The sequence below is a fragment of the Capronia coronata genome (genome assembly GCF_000585585.1).
Source record: "Capronia coronata CBS 617.96 chromosome Unknown acBCG-supercont1.2, whole genome shotgun sequence".
In the NCBI taxonomy this organism is placed as follows: Eukaryota; Fungi; Ascomycota; class Eurotiomycetes; order Chaetothyriales; family Herpotrichiellaceae; genus Capronia; species Capronia coronata.
In genome coordinates this window covers 3,623,576-3,648,252 of record NW_006912894.1, presented here as the reverse complement: position 1 = coordinate 3,648,252, position 24,677 = coordinate 3,623,576, and the positions used below count along the sequence as shown (strand labels likewise).

Below are 24,677 nucleotides of genomic sequence, written 5' to 3'. Positions count from 1 at the left end.
TATCCATAAAGACCAACAATGCTTCTAGACCATCCCTGAAGGACTCCCATTTTCCATGCCTTTCATCCAGTAGGCCGCTATCTCGCCATGCTCGGTGGTCGTCGGCACCCAGCCCTTTGTTGAGGCCATCTATCGCACTGATGAGAGGTAGATCCGATCTCGACGTTGCGAGGGTTGCTCACGGAGGAATTTGGCAGTACAAAGACACTACCTACCTAGACTCATGTATACCACAGTACCTGTAGGTACGTAACATATGAAGGGCACTCGATGTAGTTGATGGGAAAAGGAGCGTCACGTGCCGATAAAGGTATCAAGCCTTGGCAGATCTTTCCCACGTGACCTGAGCCCCAAACTCCAACAAGATCTTGAAGATGTCTGAAACCCGATGCGCGCATTCATTATTCTACAAACTACATTTCGCAAGCAAGCGTATCGACTGACTGTTCTCCCCTTCCCTAGAAGTCAGCGGAAGACCTGGTGGTACTGAGACGCAGACCATACACACAGCCATACAAGCCTTCAAGATGCCGCAAGCCTTCGACAAGTGCAAAGAGCGACCGGCGCACATTGAGGAAATCCTCAACGGCCTCAACCGATACAACCCCGAGACGACGACGACATTCCAAGAATACGTCACCCAACAATGCGAGGAGAAATTTTTTGATGCCTATGCGTGTCTGGCACTGCTGAAGCTGTGAGTGAAGGGCGCCCCAGTACAGGATGTGATGCTGTTCAAGTGTTATGATGAAGAGAATTTTCATACCACGTTTCCTATTACCTGACGTTCCCAAGGGGAAACATGGAGATTTGAATTATTAGCTCTATCTGACACACGGATCGCACTGCTTTGTGTGCATGACATTCAAGTTGGGTTTCACGGTTGGCGAACATACACTGACATGCTCGATTCCAACAGGTACCAATTCAATCCACAATTACTGCACCCGGAAACGGTGACCAACATCCTGGTCAAGGCGCTGACCGTGTTCCCTTCGCCCGCGTTTTCTCTCTGTCTCGCCCTCCTCCCTCCCTCGACGATCCCCTACCAACCGGGAAACACGTCGGTGCCCACCACCGATTTCACCGAATCGATACAAAAGCTCACCCGTCTGAACACGCTGCTCGAGTCGGCGCAGTACGATGTGTTCTGGTCCACGCTCGAGTCCGATGATCTGTATGCCGACCTCTACGCGGATGTGGCGGGATTCGAAGATCTGGTGCGCATCCGGATTGCAGGCGAGGTGGGAAAGACGTTTCGCCAGATCGACCTGGGCGTCCTCAGCGCGTGGCTCGATCTGCGGGCAGATCCCTTGGTCAAATTCGCCCAGACCGCTTGTGGCTGGAGGGTGAATGGCCAACAAGTCGATATTCCGGCGAACGCGGAGAACGAGGCCAAGAGCGAGGTAAAGGGCGAAAGAGTGGCCGTGGACATGTTTGGCCGTGTGTTTAGGAGAGCCTACGAGGCACCTGCGTGAGATGGAAATGAACTTGGCGCGGCTGTGTCCATATCGATATCACCCTTGAGCCAGCTCCCTTTATCTTTCGGAGGCTCGTCGAGGAGGACGCGCTTCCGTCCACGGGTGAGACCGGGCTCCAAATCCTCAAGACCGGACCGCGACGAAATCAATCGTGGGATGAGATTGAAACCAACACTGCTGCTTCAATTAGCTTAGCCACCATCCCAAGCAGCTGCGCAGCGCAGTTCTGCTGTAGTATCATGGTGGCTTGAATATTCAAGGTCCCGCTTCTGGCGTGGGTCTGTTCTTCTGTTCTGGCAGTGCTTACAGCGTGCCAGCTTATCTCCGGATGGGCAGCATGTGTTTGTCAGGTTGTGATGAATCTACCACGGACAAGGGGTTAGAAGATGGTGAAAAAGGAAAAGCAACTAGTGCTTCAATGATCAGGTCTACAAAATAGCAGATGCAATCAAACCCGCGTGTCATGCCGTGTCTTTGCACAATTGACTGGTTTCCGTATACATATACACACGATAAGGCTGAAGCTGAAGCAGTCAGTGATAAGGTGCGGAATATGCCTCTTAAAAGACTATAGGTAGAAAGGCAAGCTATTCTAGCCTTTTTGGGAGAACATTCGGAGGCTCTCTATATTCTTCATCTGCACACCATATACTTTTTGTAGATGCCCAACCCCGTCGTCCATTGGCATATAACGGCTTGTGACAATGTTACCCGAGCGAATGGACGTGCATGGAGCAGTCAGCCTTGCCCCTCGAACCATAAATTCACACCTATACCAAAGCACCCAGACATAGCGGTGACAGGTATGCCGGCTAGCAGCACTTCGCTATACTCCTCGACGTCTATGCCCTCGTCGTCTATTGTTTTGTGGGTGTCGCGACTCTCTCGGTTGAGGTCTATTTTCTTGCTGAAGTATATGCGTGTCCAGTCGAGCATTCACCAAAGCTATGTTCTGCGTTGTCAAGACTCTAGTGCAGATTGCGAAAGGTGTTCGAGGATGCTATTCCTCAGCCTCGGGGTTCAGCGTGCTAGCCTTTCGTCTATTCTCGTGTCTCATCAGCTCATGTCTCTAGGTACTACAACGCTCGCAATCTTGGTCCAATGACGCCGTGCCTGGCTAAAGATATTGCCGAGAATACCTCGGCCTCAACTTGGTCCACTTACTTCTTGATCAGCAAACTCGTCCCCGTCATCTCTTCAGGTTGGTCCAGGCCCATGGCCGCCAGGACTGTTGGTGCCACATCCCCAAGGACGCCGTTCTCTTTCTTCAAGGTCCATCCTTCCGGTGCATTGGCCATCACGAACGGCACCTTGTTGGTAGTATGGGAGGTCTTGGGGGTGCCCTCCTCGGTCAGCATTTCCTCGGCATTGCCGTGATCAGCGGTGACGAAGAGGATGTAGCCCTCCTTCTTGCAGGTTTCATACACAGTCTTAATGGCGGCGTCTGTGGCGGTAACAGCTTTGATGGCGGCTTCATAGACCCCCGTGTGGCCGACCATGTCCGGAGGGGCAAAGTTGTTCATGAGGAACTCGAACTTCTTGGTGGATATCCTCTCACTAAGCTTGTCCGCCACTTTCTGGGCACTCATAGGAGGTTCCAAGTCGTAAGTTGCCACCCTGGGGCTGGGAATCATCTCCCGTTCTTCTCCTTCGAACTGCTTCTCGACTCCACCGTTGAAAAAGAAGGTCACGTGTGCATACTTCTCGGTCTCGGCGACGTGACACTGCTTGACACCTTTCTTGCCTAGCCATTCAGCCAAGACATTGCCCATGTGCTGGGGTGGGAAGGCGACGGGGAAGGGATAGTCGGTCTTGTATTGGGTCATGGTCGTGATCTGGATATCCTTTGGGTAGGGGAAGTCGGGCTTGGGCGATCGGTCGTAGTCTCCTAGGAGTTGGGTGATCTCTCTGACCCGGTCAGAGCGGTAGTTGAAGAAGAACAGAGTGTCGCCATCCTTGACTCTTCGTTCGTCCCCACCTACGATGATTGGCTTCAGGAACTCGTCGTTTTCCCCCTTCTCGTAGCGGGCCTTGATCGTGGCGACGGGGTCGGATGACTCCTCTCCTTCGCCTGTGACTACACCCTTCATGCCAATCTCCACACGATCCCACCTCTTGTCACGATCCATGATGTAGTAGCGACCAACGACCGTAGCCAATTCGCCCACTCCTAGCTCTTGCAACTTGTCTAGCAGTTGTTGCATGTAGACGGCGGCACTCTTGGGGTCGGTATCTCTGCCATCACCGAAGAAGTGTATGAACACCTTTGGGACTTTGAGCTCTTTGGCGACCTCGAGCAGAGAGAAGAGATGGTTGATGTGGCTGTGGACACCTCCATCACTAACCAGACCGAGAAGATGGAGCCTTCCATTGCCGTCGACAGCTCTCTTAAAGGACTTGACCACGTTTTCGACCTTGTTCATTTTCCCATTCTTGATTGTCTGGTCAATCCGGACCACATCTTGCCAGACCACTCTGCCTGCGCCAATATTGAGATGGCCGACCTCAGAATTGCCCATGAGACCCTCGGGTAAGCCGACCGCGAGCCCAGAGGCGTCCAGTTCGGTATAACCTTGCGCGGTCTGAGAACCCTCTTTTGCAAAACCATCCATGACAGGAGTCTCGGCTGCGGCGATGGCATCGCCTTCTGGAGGCGACTTTTCAGAAGGAATGCCCCATCCGTCAATGACGACTGGCAGTGGCTGTTAATGCCCATCCCTCTTCAGAGCGACATCGAGGTGGGTGACTTACTCAGAACAGCCTTCTGGTCGACCTTCGCCATGTTGAACCGGGATTTATAGGAATCGGGGAGACTGGCAGCGAATAAAGAAAGAATTCAGAGAGCGACGATTGAGAAGTAATAAGCTGCTTTCTACCTTATGTGGATATGCTGCAGCGATTTCCTTGCACCAAGGTTTGGATTAATCAATGAATCGTTTGGAATAGTAACTTAGGAGAGAACACAGCTGTTGGCGGGGTCGAAATCGAGTTGGTGCCAGTGCCAGTGGGTGTTTTCTTTTCGAAGCTGCCAGACTGGAGCCCAATTGAAGGTGAATGAACGTCACAGGCTGCAAACTGCGCCTGCGCCTGCGCCTGCCTGCAGTCGCAGTCAACTCCCACAGCCATAGCGAAATGACTTCTATGCTCTATGCTCTATACTATGGTACTGTTAGGTGTCTATCCAATTTATCATTCAGCTCACCGTTGTGCTGACCGTGCGAGTCGTCGATCTCTCTGATCTCACCGTCGGCCTTTGCTCTTAGTTACCTGCATTCCCGAAACCACTGTCTTTGCTTCGAAGCACCTAGGTACCATATCGCTTGTACGTGGTCCGGAAAAACATCACACCACTTGAAGCTACGTCTCCTCGCTTCTACCCCAACTAACGCCATGATTACACGTACCAAAACCTTGTAAAAGAAGCCCTGACGAACATCAAGCATAGAAAAGACGTCTTCAAAAATGTCCCGGTCGACCATACGTATCGGCCATGGGGTTTCGCGCCTCGCAGATACACTCGATGCTGTCAGGCTGTCAGGGATTCCAGGGACTTGCCGTGCGTCACCGACAGAAAAGGCCACCAGAGATGAATAAAAATGCCCAGGGTTCCCCCTAAGGAGCTCAACGGACACGGTTAGGCCAGAACCACGTTTGCAAGCCACCATCGCCGACGGCCTACTACGTACCTGCTTGCTATTTTACCTGACTATAGGCTGTGCAGGTAACCTCGGCGGTGATCGCTCCAGACCAGACTTGGACCATCGAGATCTGTTGACCCCGCCTTCACCACAGATGGTTGGGTGTCGACCTTACACTGTGCTTTGGCCGCCCCTACAATCTTGTTAGTCGTGAACAACCCTGGACACCGGACAGTGGATACAAGCCCTGGCGCGGGAATGGACTCTGGAATCACAAATTTGTGCTCCGTCAGAGTTTTAAAAACACCATCGCCGCCTTTCGAATTCGCATGCATCGCCAGGTCACTGAATCATTCAGGGGTGGTGCAACGAGGCATCAATGGCCCGATGCCAGATACAAGCACTCGAGGAGCGAGGAGCGAAAAAAATGAGACGATGGGCCTTTTCAGACCTGTTGATCATGCCTTGCGCATCTTTCTACTTAGGTCCCTAGGCCTGACATCGCCCGGAAATAGTTTCCATGGAAAGATGGGAATGCTCTTGAGTCCACCCCAGGACGATCTCCCTGCTTGTTCGTCCTTCCTGAAGTCGAAGCCCTCACTCCTGATATATTGATATTCCCTATGATTATTATCGAAGCATATTCCGCAAAATCTAGCTGTTGTTCACTTTGTCCACTGTCGTGCGTACAACTCAACGGTGCTCATTGGCGGTGTCCAGCCATCGCGTATGTGGACGTACATGACCAAGCCACTCCCTCGATTACCCTACGAATTAAGAAAGACACGACATAGGTCTGACCATGGAGAAGATTCCGAGCCATTCTTCCTGGCGTCGGCCTGCACCGCCGCCGTCGCCGCACAGCTCTGGCTTCGGAAAGGTCCGTACGTCGCACGCCTGTGACCGTTGTCGGTTGATGAGGACAAAGTGTTCGGGAGGAGATCGATGCGTCAAGTGTACCAAAGACAATGCGGCCTGTTTCTACGGGGACCGTAAGCGGGAACGCAACAAAAAGTACTTTCCCCCCTTTCTGGATCTCAATCGCACTTGTACTAATCAACAGCTATGCAGGGACTTGGTGGAAAGCATTGGTCGTATCCAGGAGCTGGAAGGACAGAACACGCGCCTGCTCTCCACTCTTCGTTCGCTGGTCGAGAGACCGGACTTTCCCCTTGACCAGCATGCCAACGTCCTGGATCTTTTGACTAAGGTGACTTCCCTAGACACTTGTCAAACGCCCAGACTGTTACTAAAGTTGCGTTCCAGTATTCGCCGAAAGATTATTCCGATGATCCTCAAGACCAAGGTTTAAGGTCTCCAAGCATGACCAGCACGTCCAAGGAATGGCAGTCCATGACTGATTCTGGTGGAAAATCCAAGGAGCAAGGCACCGGACCGTCCGGCGAGAACAAGACAGCTTCCAGTGCTGGATCTCCTGGGCGCCAAGGGGAATTGACCGAAGTCGTTGACCTGGACCATGGCTCGGGGGCGACAGGCTTCGTGGGCAAAATGTCCGAGATGTCGTGGATCCGGCGCGCTTTTGAGTGTGTCCGCTCTGGAGGCGACCAGACGGTTCCAGACATTGGTGTGTCGGAGATCAGTCATCAGCTTACCACCGTGCCCGACTACAGTTATTTCATGGACAACACGGATGTGCTGGCCATTGACGAAGACCACGTCGAGCAGTACGAATGGCCGCCTGGCGACTCGGCCGTGGTGCTGGTCGAAGCATACTTCCACGCGATGCAAGGCGCTTTCCAATTCGTCCTTCGCGAACCCTTCCTTCGGGAATTGGTTGACTTTCCACGGCACAAGATGCCATCATGGAGCGAACGGCGCTGGCTGGCCATGGCCAACCTGGTCTGGGCGGTCGGATCTTTGTGGCTCCAGATCACCAAATTGGACCCCTCGGACAAGCCAGACGGCCACCTTGTATACTATGCGCGAGCGCGCGCCCTTGGAATCGACCACAGGATCTTGTTCGACCACCCGGACATTGAAAGGGTGCAGGGCATCGGTTTACTCACATTCTACCTACTAGTCAATGGATCGGTGACCAGGTGAGTTACGGGTAGTGCTTTCAATGCGACCTCCCTCTAACAACCATTCTAGGGCTTGGAATATTCTAGGGCAGGCCATCCGTCATGCGACAGCACTCGGCCTGCACTTGCGAGTGTCCGATCCCAGTGTCAGCCGAGAGGATCGAGAACGCCGAGCGCGAACGTGGTATTCCCTGTACAGTCTGGAAATCCTGCTATGTGAAATCGTGGGGCGGCCCAAGGCCATTTGTTCCGCGGATATGACCGTGGATGTCGAGCTACTGAAGGAATCATACGTAGAGCGCGAGAGCTCTGTACACGGAAGCGAGCCCCAGCTTCTGGAAAGATCAAGGAAGCTTTGGCTCGACTTCTTGAGGGCCAGCCGGAACATCCCGCAGAGTATGGGCGCCGGAGCGCTGCCGTGGAAGAGTCTGGCGTCTGTGGGACAGAACATATCACCGGCATACCTTCCCGAAAGACTGAAACTCTGTCGTCTCAGTGATAAGATAGCGGCGAAGTTGTACAGTGGATCGTCGGCGGATTCGTGGTCGGAGACGCAACGCAAGATCGGTGAACTGCAGACGGAGATGAGGAGATGGGCGGACAATCTCCCCGAGGAGCTGGCCATGCAGAGCTCCATCTCCACCAACACGGACCCCAGGGTCAAGGTCGAACTGGCCTTGTACTATCACAGCCTACAGATGATTCTATATCGACCGTGTTTGTGTGAGGTGAAGATTGAGAACGAGTCCGTTCGGTCGCAGGACTTCAATCGAAGTACTGCGAGGGCCTGTGTGCACGCCGCGATGTCATTGTTGGCCATCATCCCTGACAATCCCAGCGCCCACGAAGCGTACCAGCTCCTTCCCTGGTGGGCGCTTCTCCATTATGTGGCACAGGCGACGGCAGTACTGTTGTTGGAGCTGTCTATTGACGCCGCCCACTTCAAAAACGAAGTGGGCGATTTGGCCGACCATTTGCGCAAGGCGATGGCCTACCTGTGGTGCATGGCCGAAGGGTCTCTGTCGGCGTACCGGGCGTGGAGAATTTTCCGGCACTTGTTGTCAGAGGTGACCAGCCGATGTGGCGACGACCTGGGTCTCACTGATGTCCCGGTACACGCACCACAGCCTCATGGATGGAGAGGAGAGCACGAGATGGGGGTCAAGAGGGCTTTTGGTTGAATGGGTAGGACGACAGCCGGAGGATATCGACTTGAGTAGGAAGCGTGTCCAAGTAGGAGGGGATGTATCGGCGACGAATACTGATCAGAGCGAGGATGCTCCGGATCAAAATCCGGCGTTATCATTAATGACTCGTGTGCTGGAATAAGACAAAAGTGCATAGTTGACGTTGCGACGAGGCTGAATCCACAATACTACTACGTAGTAAGGAACTTGAAGGGGGAAAGAAGTTGGGGATTTGATGGAGAGAGATAGAGAAAAGTTGTGCAGGCATTTCGCTCCAATCATCATCAGCAACTAACAAATTGCCTGCCTGCCTAATATTGTAGTCTCTACACACATCACTTCGTTGTAGAATCAACTGTGAGATATCTCAACTGGTTCTTCTTAGCACGACGGTTGCTCTTGCTCTTGCTTCGACTTGTGCCGACAAGACTCTACTCTCTACCGCCTTAGCAGCCGCTCCTTCCACCACTGACTGCCCGATGCGCCTGCCACCATCACTTCGATTCATCTCCTTCGCTCCCCGCGGCAGATGACCAGCATTGTCGTCAGCCCGATCGTTCTCATCCTTTCGCCTTGTATTGTATTCCTCGGCGCGCCCACTCACCATGAAGTCGACATATTCCCTCGTCAGCCTCAAGCGCTGGTCATGCAAGAGCAAGGATATTCCAGGCATATCCGCTGTCAAGGCCATCCACGTCTACGACTTCGACAACACCCTTTTCAGCAGTCCTCTCCCAAACCCTCAGATATGGAGTCCGCCTGCGATCGGAATGCTTCAGGCTTATGAGACACTGGCATATGGAGGATGGTGGCATGACGCTAGCATCCTCGCTGCAACAGGAGAGGGCATCGAAAAGGAAGAGCCTCGTGCTTGGGAGGGATGGTGGAATGAGACCATCGTACAACTCGTCGAGATGAGCGTGGAGTCCAAAGACGTGGTCACTGTACTGCTGACCGGGAGGTCAGAAACCAATTTCGCCGACCTGATCAACCGAATAGTCAATTCCAAAAAGCTCGACTTCGACTTGGTCGTGCTGAAGCCGGAAGTAGGTCCTTCTGGCCAGCGGTTCGAGTCGACCATGAGCTTCAAACAAGAATTCTTGAAGGAGTTGGTCTTCACATACAAACAGGCGGAGGAGATTCGAATTTACGAAGATCGCCCGAAACATGTCAAGGGTTTCCGCGACTACTTTGAGCGCCTGAACAAGTCGTTACTTTCCCATCCTACAGACCAGCCACCTCCTCCTCGAAAACCGATCAACACCGAAGTCATTCATGTATGTGAACTGAGATCGGCCCTCAACCCCGAGACCGAGGTCGAGGTCGTGCAACGAGCCATCAACCGTCACAATCATGCCATTGCCACCGGTGGCCCGAATCCGACCAAAAGTGTCCGGAAACAATTGAAGATTGTCGAGCAATTTTCATACTTTGGGTACCTGATCAACCAAAGCGATTCCGCCCGTCTCATCACCCTGTGCAACGCGTCACCGCACCAGATCGATTCGGGCGAGGTGCGCCTGCTCGCTTCCAGCATCCTCATTACTCCATACTACCCTCGTAAAGACACCCTTAAGAAGGTTGGCGGGCGCGGGAAAAAGGTGACCTGGCAAGTGACTGGCATTGCCAAATTCGAAGATCGTATCTGGGCAGCTCGAGTGGCCCCTGTGACCGAAACCCAGATCTACACCCAAGATCCCACGCCTCTCGTTGTCCTTGCCATTCGAAAAGGTTCCCGACAAGTGGATGCGGCGAGGATTCAGAACTGGCAACCGGTCGCTCCGGAGAAGGCATTCATGTTTGAAACCACTGTCGGCGACAAGGTCATGTTGAGGATTGAGGAGGTCGATTACCCCGTACATCAGTCTGCTTCTGTTGGAGCACGAAAGAATCAAAACAGCTTTGAGGCCGATGGTGGTCACAAGCGCAAATACGTCCCAGACGATTCGGACAACAGAAACAAGGAGAATTACGCTCGTGTTGCTGGTGGTGGCGGGGATCGGGCCGATGGAGCTGCTTGGCCTGCCAAACACGGAGCCAACGCTGGAGGCGGAAAGTTCTCACAGCGGAACTACATCAGTAAGAGTCAGTTCAACAATCGTGGTAACCCGAACGCGTCTGGTGGAGGTCGAAATAGCCACAACAACAACAATAATCAGGGTCAGAACGCCAACCCGAGACAACGTGGTGGTGGTGCCGGCGGAGGTTCAGGACCAGCCACTCGAGGAAGGGGCGGCGGCGGTGGAGGCGGCGGCAATCGAGGCCCAGGAGGTTACAAGAGTCTAGATGACTACGGAACGGGCAATTATGACGGGACGAATGATATGAAGCCTGGGTCGGGCGAGATGGTGATGAACTATTGACGGGTGACCATCATCTACCACTATGACCAAAGGAGAGTGCAGAAGGTGACCATCACCGACGGGTTCGTTTTCTCTCTGTGTGCATGTATCGAGTATCAAAAGCGACAGGGAAAGGGCGTGAATTGGGCTGGACAGGTCGAGCAGGTCGGGTCAGGTGGGTTAGGTGACAACAAATGAAACTTCCACACCAGGCCGGTGGGAAACTGTTTCGTGCGTGTTGTTTTATGGGAGTAGCATTTCTGAACGAAACAAGGCAAAATGGGCCGCGGCGTGTTGGTGTTCCGGGTCATGTTCCTCTAGACACTCTATGTCAGGTAGAACTACGAGGTCAGTAATACTATTTATTACACGACACCTGCTTGTCGTTACCCATGAAATGCATATCATGAACTGTTCAATTTTGCGATAACATGATTCGATCATCCTGATATAGATGCGTCCAGGATCGCGGCTCTCGTGGTGGACAAGCAAGAAAAGCGCCATTTCTCTCGTGCAATCGCTCTCATCCAGACCTGATGCGCTTTTTCGATGTGGCCGGCCGAAACAGGACTTGGGAGCTGCCGGTGCGGGTGTCGAGCCCGCCGTGACGACTATACAGCCCTCCAAGACCAAGATCGAGACCAAGACGAGATCGTGTCCCCCGAAGTTGAGGTCGAATGTAACCGTGTCGTGTCCTGAAGTTGTTGAAGCCAAGAGGATCGCCAGCTCCCACTGCATTGTCAAACAACGTTGCTAACCCGACACGGTATCAAAAGAATAGACCCCTCAAAGTCAATGTTGGTATGACTAGAATCCATCCCCCTCATGCCATTCACGACCACATTCCTCGGCCCTCGTTTTCGGATCGAAGCCCCTCCGCAGAGCCTGCTCACGCATACTGTCCAACAAGTCGGCGAGATGCTTCCTGTCCCGGGCGAGACGCTTATACTTCTCCGCGGCGAAGTTGCCGCCATGATCCCAGACGCCGACGAGCTTGCGGTCGATGTTCTCCTTCTCCTTGACGGTGTCCAGCCAAGTCTGCAAGCCGCGCTCGCCGTCAAAGCAGATGCCGTAGCCGTCGCAATAGCATCTGTGCTGGGACGGGCAGAACTCGAACTTGCCCGTGAAGATATACTGCCACGAGTACTCCATGATGCGGCCGGACGTGCGGTCGTCCAGGTCCGTGGCCAACAGCCAGTCGCGGTAGCGGACATAGTCGGCGCGGGGACGCTGGCGGATGCGCTCGCCCGAGACGGCGAACTGGGCACAGCACGGCTGCGAGATGGCTTTTGGAATGGGCACGTCGGCGCCGTGCAGGGCGTGGAACAGCGCGCTCGTCCACGCCGGCTCCTCGGGCTTGTGTTTCAGGTCGTGCCGCCACCACGGCCGGTCGACGTGCAGCCAGTCCGGACAGCCCGGGTCCAGGTGGCAGCGCGTGTTGAAGTAGCCTTGCCGCACGACGTGCGCGTCGCTGAGCAGCTTGATCGTCGTCGCGCTGTCGACATCTAACAAAATGTTGTTGTGCCATGTCTTGCGGTGTGGGTGGAAGAACAGCACCACATCCGGGAGCGCGTCGTAGTGCTCGATGATGTAGGTTAGGTAGACCATTGCTTCGTGACCTTTGTTGGCTGGCAAGCCGGAGGGAGAACCAGATCCAGATCCAGAGTCAGAAGTAGAAGTAGAAGCCGATTCTTCGTTCGCATCCTCCTCTGCGTCCACGGTGTAGATCTTGGTCGGTAGATCAGGCAGCTCGGTCGCTACCCAGCTCACGTCTTCGCTGCGGAGGTGGCCCATGACCAGCACGCGCGAGTAGTTCTGACCGGCCGGTTTGACTGTCCCGGGCGAGAAGAGGTCAGGGTTGTAGAGAAGCCCATCTTGGCCGTAGAGATATCTGGGGCCTGACACCAGGTAGACATGTCTGATTAGGTAGATCGCGGCCAGTAGGACCAGGGCTAGAGAGATGAGGCTTGTCTTGCGGAGTAGGGGCATAGTAGAAGCAACAATAGACCAAGAGTAGTAGCCGCACCACAGAGAAAACGATCAGAACATTTCATCCCTTGCTTCCATCGTATGTTGTATTATAAATCTGGCCAACCGAGAAAAGGGGGCAAGAAAAGGCTGGCTTGATAAAAACAAAGGTGTTGATTTTGTTCACCGACCCCCTCAAGCGGATCGCACGCAAATGCAGCACTGGGGATCTAGATAGACAGACAGATATGTGACCGAGATGATATGATGGGACAGGCAACAAACACGCAACAGCACAACAGACCACACAAAGGGAGAAATCACGAGCGAAGAATGAGGTGGAGCGATACGATACGACGGCTTCTGGTGGATCAATTCCTAGTTCGTTTCGCTTCCTCTTTGGGACTCTTCTATACGCCTCTTTAGGCTTTGATGATGCTAATGGTATTTTAGTCCATTTTAGTCTGCGAGTTAGTGGTGTTCTTTACCCTTTTCGTGCCTTACTTAGTATTCTATATTTCTACGACGCCTACTTACTCTATTTCTCTCAAATGCCTTATATCCTCTTTATACCCTCGAGAGGATGAGAGGTGTGGCCACTTGACGAACAGCCTTCGAGGCCCAATTGTGACATACTCAGAGAGCTGGAAAACTGACTACTGATGTGACCAGATGCCCTGTTGAGTCCAACGAAAGTCACAGTTGCCGCCATTCATTATATACAAACCTGTATCTTATACCCGATATAAAAAAGTCTGGTCTGCCAGCACCATGAGAGGAGATGCGCTATCGCTGATGCTGCCATGTATGAAGTACCTTCCACAAGGCAAATGACCCCAAGTCTAATCCAACCAATGCAATTTCTCTTTCTTCGTTTTGAGAGGGGGGTATCATCCATTTCAATCCAGACCGTGACACTTCTTTTCTTGTGTCTTTCTGTTCATACACATCCATCCAGCCATCGGTTACCCGTATGCAAAGCATTATTCACCCTTATCTTCAGCCTCTCAATCGCACCTCCCATCCTTCCAGCCATCCTTCCATCTCTGCTTCCACAGTGTACAGTCGAACTCGGATTTGCCCAGTTTGACATTGACCGCGTTATGAGCCTGACACATCCACATGCCCAGTTCATCCTGGCCCTTGACTTTCGGCTCATTGCCCGGCTGGGCGAGCCAGCTGCGGAAGTCCTCGGCGCAGACCCAGCACGGATATAGTTTCGAGAAAGTCGACAGAAACTGCTGCATGACGGATTGCGTCTCGGGCGGCGCATTCGCCGGGTATGTGGCCGCCATGCTGTGCAGGAGCGTCCAGGTCGAGCGGCCGAGTTCTTCGACGTCCGGAGGACAGTCTGATCGTGGGGCGGCGGCAACAGATGTGGTCTTGGGTTTTTTGCCGGCCGACTTCATCATCGTCACCCACGCCGCGGAGGATGTGCATGTTCGACACCTGTTGGCCGGACTCGTAAGTATATACATGGGATTGACACTGCAGCCACTCCATAGTGCAGTGCAGTGCAGTGCAGTGGTTGGTGAGAACTCACGGCTTTCCATCTGGACCCAACACCACTCCGGGAGGAGCGGCGGGTTTGGGTGATGCCGGTGCATCGTGAGTGCTCGAGTTGTCTTTGCTGCCGGATGCCTGTGCCTGAATGAAATCGGAGAGGGACATCTCTGTGCGGCTCGATCGGAGACCTGGCCACCAGCACTTCTTCCCCTGATCTCCAGCGCGCCAACAAAATGTGTAAACACCTTGGTGGAAAGAGGTGGGATGCTTATGAATACAATTGAATGAATGGAATCTGTGGAGCGTGGACCTGCCTGGTGGCGGACTGGCGACAAATCCGATATGTCCGATGCAGGTTCGGCTAAGTTGTTTTAAACCACTTTATCAGATGCGATAGAGTACTCACTAACTACGTAGTACTAATACCTGGAGTGTGCTAGTAGTACGTAGTACTAGGTAGTACTATTGTTAGACTAAGGTATCTCCTAGCATGTTTACTACTGTAAGGTACTAAAAGTGTATCACCAAATACTGTTGTTTTGCGGGGAATCTTGTTGTTGGATCACACTGGCTGTGTGCAGTATGCAAATCGCATCCCCGGCGATCGTCACACCAGACCAAAGCGATCGACGCGTCTTGGGATTCGCAGCGCAGAACACACCCCGACCCGTGTGTTATACTCGCTCTTCGCAGCAGACAATAGTCCAATACACGTAGCGCGCGGCGCGTTCGCCGGTCCCTACACACTGCGCAAAATGTCCGACTCTGAACTCTCCGAGGCTTCGGCCACGCCTCTCCCGCCCGATCACGAACTCGAGAAGAGTCTACGCCGCGAAGTGGTCAAGGCGCAGAAAGACGGGGTGGACTTTTCCTACAACTACATCCGCGCAGCTTCGGAGAAGAGTCTAGGTTTGGCTCAAGGCTTCTACAAGAGCCACTCGGATTGGAAACAGCGGAGTAAAGAAGTGATAGACACGCAATTGGTATAATGAAATCTTGGACACATACGTTTTTTGCGCTGTAATTGACATTGGTGAAGGAGGAGGAGACAGAGGAAGAACCACAGAGTTCGCCTCCCAAACCGACCAAATCCAAGCCTGCCCCGAAGCCCAAAGCCAAGTCCCAACCCAAGCAAAAGGAACCACCAGCACAGCTTCCGAAAAAGCGCGCTTCAGCAGAGAAAGAGCCGGTGCCCAGGAAAAGACAGAAAACAGCCGACAAGGACAGCGACAGCGATGATTCGGAAGATCTGTCTTCGTCTTTGAGCGATCTCGACTCCGAAACGGACCAGGAACCACCCAAGAAGAAGCAGACGCAACGCAAACCCGGCGAGAAACCGGGCGCGACCAAACCGAAACCGAAGCCGACCAAAAAGGCAAAGGCTGCCAAGTCAAAGTCTGATGAAGAGGAGGACGAGGATGTTGACGAAGCAAATGAGGCTTCGTCAGACGTTGGTGATGGGGATGCAGATGGAGCACGTCCAGCGGCGGCCGACGACGCCGAAGATGGTTCTGAAAGCGAGTTATCGGTCCTCCTAGACGAGGCTCCTGCGCCGACAAAGAATCGGAAACCGAAAAGCCCTTCGCAATCAGGCCAGAAATCCAAAGCGAAAAAGCCGGCGGCCAAAGGTAAAGCCGATGCAGACGCAGACCCCGACCAAGTCGAGATCAAACGTCTTCAAGGCTGGCTGGTCAAATGCGGCATTCGCAAGCTGTGGGGCAAAGAGCTCAAGCCGTACGAGACGCCCAAGGCCAAGATCAAACATCTCAAGGAGATGCTGGCGGATGTCGGCATGACGGGCCGCTATTCGATCGAAAAGGCCAACCAGATCAGAGAGGCGCGGGAGTTGGCCGCAGACATTGAAGCGGTGCAGGAAGGTGCTGAGCGATGGGGTGCTGATGAGGACGGCAGCCAGGATGAGAAGCAGGCTGGCCGTGGTGCTGGCGCGGGTGCGGGTGCAGCTCCCCGACGGCTGGTGAGAGGTGCAAAGAATTATGATTTTCTGAGCAGTGATGGTGAAGAGACTGATTGACCGATCGGGAAGAGATGAGATGCGATGGCGAAGAGACTGACTGACCGATCGGTGTGAGATGAGATGAGATGGTCTGAGATTCGAGAGGGGAGCCGGTGTCTGCTGCAGGATGGGGAATATTGCTGTAGACTGGGAGATATCGTTACCGTCCACCGTCCACCGTCCACCGTCGTAGACAATAAAGGTCCATAATATCAATAGCAATGCCGACAGAAAGACTGAAGCATAGCCTGATACCCAGCCCAGCCTTGCACCATATCAAAGCATGATACCTTCCTTTCATCCCTTTCATTCAATATCCATACTCCTCCAAGTTCTTCACGATCATCATTTCATCGTCTTGCCCGTATTCCCACTCATCCGCTGCGCCACGAGACTGAACACCGCCACCGACGAGATGAAGAGAACAAGATTATAGAACTGGGTGCCAACACACAACATTCAAGTCAGTCAGACAATCAATCAATCGTTCATTTAAGTAAGTCAGACAATCAATCAATCGTTTTGGTTTTGATAACTCCAGATCTCCAGACCTCCATCAACAACAGGAATCAAGAACCTCAACAAGACAAGACAAGACCATAATGTATAAACATACCGCGTTGCGAGAGTATTCATTCTCTTCAGCCTCGGTGCGTGCCTCGACGAAGAGACGACGGAGATTGGGGAGGGCCATTCTTGTCTTGTCGTACTAAGTGAAATGAATCACCACCGCGGAACCCCTTACTTCTCACTTCGAGGTTCTGTCGACGGGTCAGGGGGTTTCCACTTGAGTCGAAGTAAATCGTGTACGAGTGATCATGGTCATAGGATAGTAGGGACTGTGCGTAGTAGTGGTTGTAGAGAGTGAGTGAGTGGTAAAGGGGAAATATACATACCTGTATAAATATACCTTATACATATATGTAGTTAGAGCTTGGCGCTCCACCACCACCACCAAGATAGTACCTAGGTACTCTCACATAAAGGAGATATTGACATGCCAAAAGCTGATCAGCGGGACAAATCAAAAGTATGTAGGTACAGGTAGGTATCACGGATCACACATAGCTCCTTCATATAAATCAATACCTTACTGCATACTTATCTGCAAGTTGTGCTCTAACCTTCATGCTGTTTATTGCTTTCGCTCCCACAAGGCTGAGAATCAAGGAGGGAGGCACTTCCTTCCGACCTCGTACGTCAAAACTGGCCTATTCTCCAAAGACACGTAGCAAGCAGCATCCGCACTCCATGCTGTGCCGAAGTGCCACACTTCCAATCGAACATGGCGCTGTTTGAAGTTCGTTGCTCAACAGTTGGTACAGTCTAGATCTCTATTGGTACCATACATGTAGGTATCTAGGTATCTCCCGCCACGCCAATGTTTTTGTTTCTGTTCCCATTTCATAGCTCGTCCCGTCTCCTCTCTTCTTCCACCACATGCTGATCGGGGCCTTGTTGTGATTCTGTCGTCGAATGCTCTCTCTCTTCTCCTCTTGCCGCTTCAATAACAGCTGCAACCTCCTCATCATACTCCGTCCACTCCGGAACCTGTCGTCTGGCCCGGTCCAGCTTCGGCTCCTTGGTCAAAGGGTTATTGCACAGATCGATTGTCTTGGCCGAACTCAGACTCTCGTCACTACACCACGTCTCGCACCAAAGCCACTCCTGGCTCAGACTGTAGATGGGTAGGGTATGTTGCATGTGGTTGGGCAAGTCCTGGTCGAGATTGCTGAGACTGTTGGGATCGGACGAGAGAGACTGATACTGTTGTCTCAATCGATCACCGGCCGCCAACTGTCGGAATCTTTTGAGGTCCACCACGTAAAGAGCCGAGATGTGGTACGGTTTGCCCTTGAGGTATGACTCCCAGTATCCTTGTTTCCAAAACCGGAAGCCTTCCATTTCCGTCCGCGAGTCGCACATGGGCGTGAACCCGTACGGGGCGCCTTTCAAGTCGACCTTGACCAGTTCCATCATGTCGGTCCGCACGATCTGGTCGGCATCGACGAAAATGACTTTATCCAGGTCGAGAGGAAATAAGACATCCAAAAATAGGATCTTGTATCCCCAGATCTCTCGTTGTTTCTCCTTTTGTCCTCGCAACCAATGAGGCCATTTGTATGTGACCATCTCATATTCAAATCCGTAATGCTCGGCGAGGATGGGCACCGTGGCCTTGAAGGAAGGGGACAAGAACTGTTCGATGAACCAGAATTTGACGCTGTGCTGGGTGTGTTTCATCACCGACACCATCATGATGTTCAACATCCGTTCGTACAGATGTCCAGACGCGACAGAAAAGATGTTGATCTCGGCGTTGCTGCCGGACGTCTTTTTCAGTCCGAGAGACGAGAGCGCCGACGAAGCAAATGATGCTCCCTTGCTGATGTAGTCCAGCGCTCCACCGTGACCCGAAGACTCCAACACATCTTCTTCTTCCATACCGGGTCGCCGCGACAAACGAGGGAACAATGTCAGGCCTTGGAATGACAAAAGTGCCACGGACGTGGTCTCATCACCCGGCTGAGGAGCATATCCATTTGGTCCGACACTGTCCAGTTGGAAGATTTTGGAAGATCTGCCGGGTTTCAGTGAGATCTGCCAATGTCCCGGCTTCGCCTTAAATTGGAAATATCCCAGATTGGCCATCACGATGGTGTCGGTGAAATGTGGTTCCTGCTCCGTTCCAAGCAATAACTGAACACCGCGCGGTGGTGGGCCAACGGTCACGTCTCGAGCATGACCTTCAATCAAAATATATTCCAATTCGTACAGTGCATCGATGTTCTCCCCGTCGGCTAGATTGCTGAGCTTGATGTTGTCGAGGTCATGGATTGACTCTTTCGGTGCCACCAGCCATGACGGAGGCACAATCATCCCGAGGTTGAACAACGTGTCTTTCGGCACACCCGAAAATGATGCGGTCGGAATCGCCAGTGACCCATCCTCTTGGAAACTGGGTTCTGAATTGATGACTTGACGATAAAAGCGCTTGACGGGAAGTTCAGACAACCTGTCCTTGGGATTCAAAAAGATCTGGACACTGACACCATGGAGTTGCGACAAGGTCTCCAATATTGGCACCCACTGTTGCACAATTTCAGAGGCCGGGTCGACCACAGCAACAACTTGGATACTGGGATCATCCGTGTTGGACACCTTGATCGAGGTGTGAGTGCCGTTCCAGATCTTGAACCGATCCATTCGGATTAGAGGTACTGATTCCCTCAACCCTTCGGGTAGATCGGATTTCAAGGCTCTAGCCACAAGCGAGGTGACTTTGGCGAGATCTAGGGCATCGGAAAATCGATCTTCTAACCCTAGTGAAGTGATTGCGGTCGTTACAGGCGCAATTCTTTCTCTCCGTTCCGACTCAAGCAGCGATGCCATATCATCGAGCGTGAACTCTTGCTTCAAAGGTCCGACTACTCGACCATTCAGCCATAGTCCACTTTGGCCAGGTAAGAAACCCAGACTACGCGTCAAGGCTACCTTGGAGCTCCAAAAAGCAGCACATGCATCATCTCCGGGAGTTCCATCCGCCAGGCTGGAGTCACTTTCGAGGATCAATTGCAATTCTTCCGGAGCGAAATCTCGACCGTTGTCTTGCGTCAGCATATAGACGGCACACGCCAGTTTGGACGGTTGTGATGCTGACGCAGGGTTATGCAGGATCAACACGTCTGTTTCCGGACGCTGTTGCCGAAATGCAAGAACATCCCCCAGAAGTTTCCTGCCATCTTCGGATTCCAAGTCTGTCACAATCAAAAGATGAGCGCGATCACTCAACAAAGTCGCTTCCGAGCCACGTATCCGGGGTAAAGTGTCAAGCTCGGTTGAAAAGTCGGCAGCCAGACGGCTTATGTCCTCGATTCTAACGTCCTTGGGGTCATGGGGAAAGACTATCTCATTCCGTCGGGGAGAAGCTTCCAGGAGGAAGAACTGAGGAATCCAGCCGTCCTCTGGGACGATGCCTTGGTAAACAGCCTGCTGCAATAGTTGAAGGTCGGCGAACAGCCGCGAGCTCATAGGTTCGAACCAGTTGTCAGTCCGAGGCAGAACCACGCCATTGATGATGAACGGAGGATCCGATTTGTTCAGAGCTAGCCGGCTCAGATAATCGTTTCGAGCTTGGATCCTCTGCGTCAGATCTTCCGAACTTAATATGTCGTGGTAGCTCAACGGTTGTTTGCCCTCCCGTACAGGACGACCTTTGACAGCTTTCTGGAAGCTCTTCTCTGGACTCGACGGTAACTTCTTGGCTGCGGCAAGATCTGAGTAGAACGCCATCAGTGGTGCCAGACCGTATGTATCCAAGAGATGATACGACACACGGGCATAGATGTCTGCGGTCGCGCCAGTTCCAGCCGGAACCAGAGCCACTCTAAGCGGCACCAGTCTTCTGACGAGGCCCTGTAAGGACGTGGCAGTAAGTTCGATGTCTTTGATGTTGCTCATGTCTATTGGCACAACGAGATTGTGTATATCGCGGCGCAGTTGGGGCAATTGTCCCGGATAGACCCTTTGAAATAGATGTCGCAAATCTGTTGGCCAGGCTGCATATCGTCTGTCGTGTTCCAAATCATTCAGCCACATCAACACGTTGTCTTCCTCAATGGCATCTCGCCAGTCAAATCTCTGAGGCATGTCATTCGCCTGTGCTTCGGCAATCACCTCACTTGACAGCAGGTTGATGGCTTCCGAAGATGTAAGTCCGATGTCTTTGAGGTCACCGATGATGCGTCTTTCGCGTCGCAAGTGATCGAGAAGCGAGTACGCGTTGATCTGACGAGGCTCAATCTGGACGCCGTTGATCCAAAAGACACTGTAGCCGGATGGCAAGAATCGTTCGCGATTTGATTTGTGCTCCAATAGAAATTCTTTGCTAGCATTGGTAGATGCGAGGAGGGATGAGTATCGAGGAAAGTCTGAGGTGATCTGTATCAGGCTTTGCAACGGGTCAGAGCTCGATGCTATAAAACTGGCAGCGTTCAGACCGAGATTGACCACCTCTGAGGTGGTCAGCGGTTTCAGATCTGAGATATCGTCGTCTTTTGCCTTCTGCAGGGATATATCGTCCGCATTGGGTGATTCAGGTGTTGAAGAATCCCGATCATCGATCACGATATAGTCTGTCCGCTTGAGCACCAGTTCCACTCCATACCCGCTGACAAACAGAGGTTTGCTGTCGGCAACAGCCGAAGGTCTGTAGCGGAGTCTGTACGTGGACCTTCCTTCGCGGGCGGTCTGGCTAACGACATGGTGGAATTGGCCAAAGAGTGGATGTGTGATGTCCGCATAAAGGATCGAAGCCGGGCCACCAGGGTTCGAACCAAGGACACGATCGAAAGGGAGTTGTTCGGTACCGTCTGGGAGGGACACTGCCTGCTGAGCACGATCCAGCTCGGGCGAACAGTACTGCTGGCCATCCAAATAGACCCACACTGGACAAACAGCGTCCTGCGCCGCCATTAGACGTGGTTGCACCGAAGTATTGTAGTATTGGAAATGAGCCTCGACTCGAGGAGCGGCGGCATGCAGGGCGAGGGCGAACTTGAAGGAAGAAAGGGATTCGGGACGGGAAATGTGTCCATCTTGTTGTAACACGTCTATGAATGTATTGTACAGCTCTTGCTCAGTTTGAAAATCCGAAAAGGCGCCATCTGCAATGCGATCGAGGAGAGGGTAATAAGCCGACGAGTTCTCGAGAGCCGCTGTCTCCCTGGAGTTGCGTTAGCGGTGGAGGACAGTCTGGGAGGATGCTGGCCGGCGTACAGTAGTTCCACCAAGTATGGCCCTGCGGCGAAAGATGCTTCGAGGGCGACATTGACCGTAGGACCACACAGAGCCGGAGACGTGAAGAGACCCAGAGCCCAAAGAGTGAACGCTGCGATCCCCCAAGGAGCGACGGAGGGACGCATGCTGACGAGGCTGGATGGAAAAGGAGTTCAAAGAGGAAGACGGAGCAGCAGCATAGCCACAGGAGCCAATTCAACGCATGGTTTGAAAGTACAAGTCGACGAGGCGCTCAAAGACAAGAGTGAAAGCAGACAACAACCCTCATGAGACAGTGAACAGGAGATCAGATCGACTTGGAATGTGAGACTGAAGCAGTGGAAAGATGATAGAGGCCAGATGTAGCAAAAAGTGTCTCTACATCTCTATCTCCATTTCCATCTTCTCCATTTACAGCATCGAATCGATTGCGGAGAAGACGCGATACTAGTAATTAAACAAAATATCCTGGTCTATCGATCATCATCATCATGACATGTCCATAAAATTTATTTTCTATTAGACGTGCAACGTCTGGAGCTGCGCAATCTTTGCTCTCTATCTAGGTCTCATACTCCAGCAACCTCCTCCAGATCAGGCGACACATCCTCGTCCACCTCCTGCGACCAAGACTACTTTACTCTCGCCCTCGAGGCATGTCCACGAACTTCCTGCAGTGTCGAAGAGCCGCGACTTTTCCACACCGAAAGCCCAAGCACTACTGCATTGGACCCAATGCCTCCTTGTCAGCCACCCTGTTGAGGCGCCAGAATTCAACATCAACTCAACCCTCACGGTCAGGCGGACAGAACCCAGGAAAACGACTGGAAGAGCTTTTCCCCGAACTCTTCTCACCTAAACCGCGGCACAAAGGTCTCAACCTCTCACCCGAGAACCCACGAAATGGATTCCCCTCAGACCTGTCCTGTCTAAGACCACCAGTCCTGGAATATGTGGAAGACCCAACCCCTGGACCAGATGGCAGCATCCCCATTGCCCAGCGGTTGAAGTACTGGCAACGTCTAGCGAAGACACACTACCGGTTCTACAAAGAAGGCGTGATCAAAGTGTGGCACAACCAGAAAGAAAGACGGAAGATCCTACAGCGTCTAGGACCAACATGGGGAAAGCCGCAGCTGTTGCACGTCTGTGCCATGCTGGGCAGAGAACGGGAGCCCAAGGATGGCGCTCCTCCCAAGCTCACGCGGAAAGAATATCATCTATGTCTTCGCACAAGGAGCGATATTCACAGATTGATCCCCTTTTCCGTTGTCCTGGTTATCTTTGGCGAATGGACTCCGTTGGTGATGTGAGTTTGCTTGAGAAACAACCCTCCCTTTTGCATATCACAAGGATCGCATCTAGCCCTTCCCTGTCCACACATTACCGATGGTATTGCCCAGGTTCTTCTTCCTCTCCTTCACTCTCACCCTCACCGAGTATTCACTATTCGTCTGCTTCGAGGCTAATCATACTTGACCAGACCTCTAGCATTCATCCCCGAGACGTGCCACCGACCAAAAGACCAGATCAAGATCGTCAGCAGATGGTGCAAACGCAGTGAACACTTCATCTCGAAATTCGACGACAAGATCGACCACGCCGTAGCCGACAAAAGTGACAAGGACCCCGCGCCGTGGGCGCAGACATTGTTCTACCGCTACCTTCTCTGGGGCTACACGGCAAACGCGACCTTTTCCATCAAACTCCTCCCCTACATCCCCATCAAATGGAGCGCGTGGCTAGCGTCGCGTGGGCAGACTTTCATCCCACGCCACAATGAAATCCTCGCCGACACCGTCATGATCATGCGCGAGGGTGGCTTCCGCAAGCTCAGCGCCGAAGACATTGTCGAATACTGCATGAAATGCGGCTCCACTCAGTTTCTGGCCCAGGCCAGACTCGCCCTGAGCAATGGGGTCCATCCCGCCAACGAGGCTATGAGGAAACACATGGTGCCTATCCTCGAGGCGCATGCCCGCCGAATGCTGGATGTCGACTGGACCAGGTTGGATCCGGGCTTCTGGTGGCTTCAGGAGAGACATGTTCGGTCGGGAGGTGACCCGTCTGCCCCGGATGCGTGGGCTATTGAGCCTATCAAGAAGCAGCACCCTGCATGATGATTCTAGTCTGATACAACCCCAGTCAACAGCCGGCTCTCAATCGGACATATGACTGATGGCCTCACCTCGAGTTTGAAGGATTGAAGACAGCGCCGCACGCATTGAGTGAGTGAGTGGCATGGCATGGCATGGTCGAGCCATTCATCCTTCTTTTGGCCCATGGCCGGTAGAATATCTGCCTGCCCACCGCGCCATGCCTCAGCTCATGAAGCCCTCTTCACACGTCTGGCACGTCGACCAGTCCTCTCCCGATTGAAACAAGAAGAATCGATCACTTGCCACTGGCCTGCCGCATCAACGACGTGGCTGTGGTGCAAGAAACATGTTTACCCACAAACACAAACCTACCTGTGGAATGAGTCCTTCTATTACTGTTACGACTGGAAGTGAACAGGTCTCACCAGATGTTGAACTAGAGTCCTCCTATCCTCCAATTCCCCATACCAAGGACAGATCATGTCGTCTCTTATTAATGTATCACTATAATCCAACGATGCACTATCCGTATCGTCGAACTTGATGGGCCAAAAAGCATTGGAAATACATGGGTGTCGATTAATTCAGCAGCATCAGCATCAGCATCAGCATTATGAACTTC

General features: G+C 52.7%; 9 protein-coding genes across 9 annotated transcripts; 5 read left to right on the top strand and 4 right to left on the bottom strand.

Annotated features, from left to right (window-relative positions):
• Positions 1-527: 527 nt before the first annotated feature.
• A1O1_02990 (eukaryotic translation initiation factor 3 subunit K) lies at positions 528-1,478 on the top strand (the record flags this gene model as incomplete). Its single annotated transcript, XM_007723898.1, has 2 exons — positions 528-697; positions 920-1,478. 2 exons carry the CDS (start codon positions 528-530, stop codon positions 1,476-1,478), a joined length of 729 nt encoding a protein of 242 aa, XP_007722088.1.
• A 1,163-nt stretch (positions 1,479-2,641) lies between these two features.
• On the bottom strand, positions 2,642-4,263 carry A1O1_02989 (2,3-bisphosphoglycerate-independent phosphoglycerate mutase; the record flags this gene model as incomplete). Its single annotated transcript, XM_007723897.1, has 2 exons — positions 2,642-4,173; positions 4,233-4,263. 2 exons carry the CDS (start codon positions 4,261-4,263, stop codon positions 2,642-2,644), a joined length of 1,563 nt encoding a protein of 520 aa, XP_007722087.1.
• A 1,658-nt stretch (positions 4,264-5,921) lies between these two features.
• A1O1_02988 (uncharacterized protein) lies at positions 5,922-8,342 on the top strand (the record flags this gene model as incomplete). The annotated part of the gene is made up of 4 exons (XM_007723896.1): positions 5,922-6,133; positions 6,191-6,329; positions 6,386-7,179; positions 7,232-8,342. 4 exons carry the CDS (start codon positions 5,922-5,924, stop codon positions 8,340-8,342), a joined length of 2,256 nt encoding a protein of 751 aa, XP_007722086.1.
• Positions 8,343-8,953: 611 nt separating this feature from the next.
• Positions 8,954-10,711, top strand: A1O1_02987 (uncharacterized protein; the record flags this gene model as incomplete). Its single annotated transcript, XM_007723895.1, has 1 exon — positions 8,954-10,711. The coding sequence occupies one exon, from the start codon at positions 8,954-8,956 to the stop codon at positions 10,709-10,711; it is 1,758 nt and encodes a 585-aa protein (XP_007722085.1).
• A 786-nt stretch (positions 10,712-11,497) lies between these two features.
• A1O1_02986 (uncharacterized protein) lies at positions 11,498-12,679 on the bottom strand (the record flags this gene model as incomplete). Its single annotated transcript, XM_007723894.1, has 1 exon — positions 11,498-12,679. The coding sequence occupies one exon, from the start codon at positions 12,677-12,679 to the stop codon at positions 11,498-11,500; it is 1,182 nt and encodes a 393-aa protein (XP_007722084.1).
• A 986-nt stretch (positions 12,680-13,665) lies between these two features.
• A1O1_02985 (uncharacterized protein) lies at positions 13,666-14,067 on the bottom strand (the record flags this gene model as incomplete). Its single annotated transcript, XM_007723893.1, has 1 exon — positions 13,666-14,067. One exon carries the CDS (start codon positions 14,065-14,067, stop codon positions 13,666-13,668), a length of 402 nt encoding a protein of 133 aa, XP_007722083.1.
• Positions 14,068-14,919: 852 nt separating this feature from the next.
• A1O1_02984 (uncharacterized protein) lies at positions 14,920-16,196 on the top strand (the record flags this gene model as incomplete). Its single annotated transcript, XM_007723892.1, has 2 exons — positions 14,920-15,147; positions 15,204-16,196. The coding sequence occupies 2 exons, from the start codon at positions 14,920-14,922 to the stop codon at positions 16,194-16,196; spliced, it is 1,221 nt and encodes a 406-aa protein (XP_007722082.1).
• A 1,386-nt stretch (positions 16,197-17,582) lies between these two features.
• A1O1_02983 (uncharacterized protein) lies at positions 17,583-22,102 on the bottom strand (the record flags this gene model as incomplete). Its single annotated transcript, XM_007723891.1, has 2 exons — positions 17,583-21,903; positions 21,957-22,102. The coding sequence occupies 2 exons, from the start codon at positions 22,100-22,102 to the stop codon at positions 17,583-17,585; spliced, it is 4,467 nt and encodes a 1,488-aa protein (XP_007722081.1).
• A 510-nt stretch (positions 22,103-22,612) lies between these two features.
• On the top strand, positions 22,613-24,076 carry A1O1_02982 (uncharacterized protein; the record flags this gene model as incomplete). Its single annotated transcript, XM_007723890.1, has 2 exons — positions 22,613-23,265; positions 23,440-24,076. The coding sequence occupies 2 exons, from the start codon at positions 22,613-22,615 to the stop codon at positions 24,074-24,076; spliced, it is 1,290 nt and encodes a 429-aa protein (XP_007722080.1).
• Between the last annotated feature and the right edge of the window lie 601 nt (positions 24,077-24,677).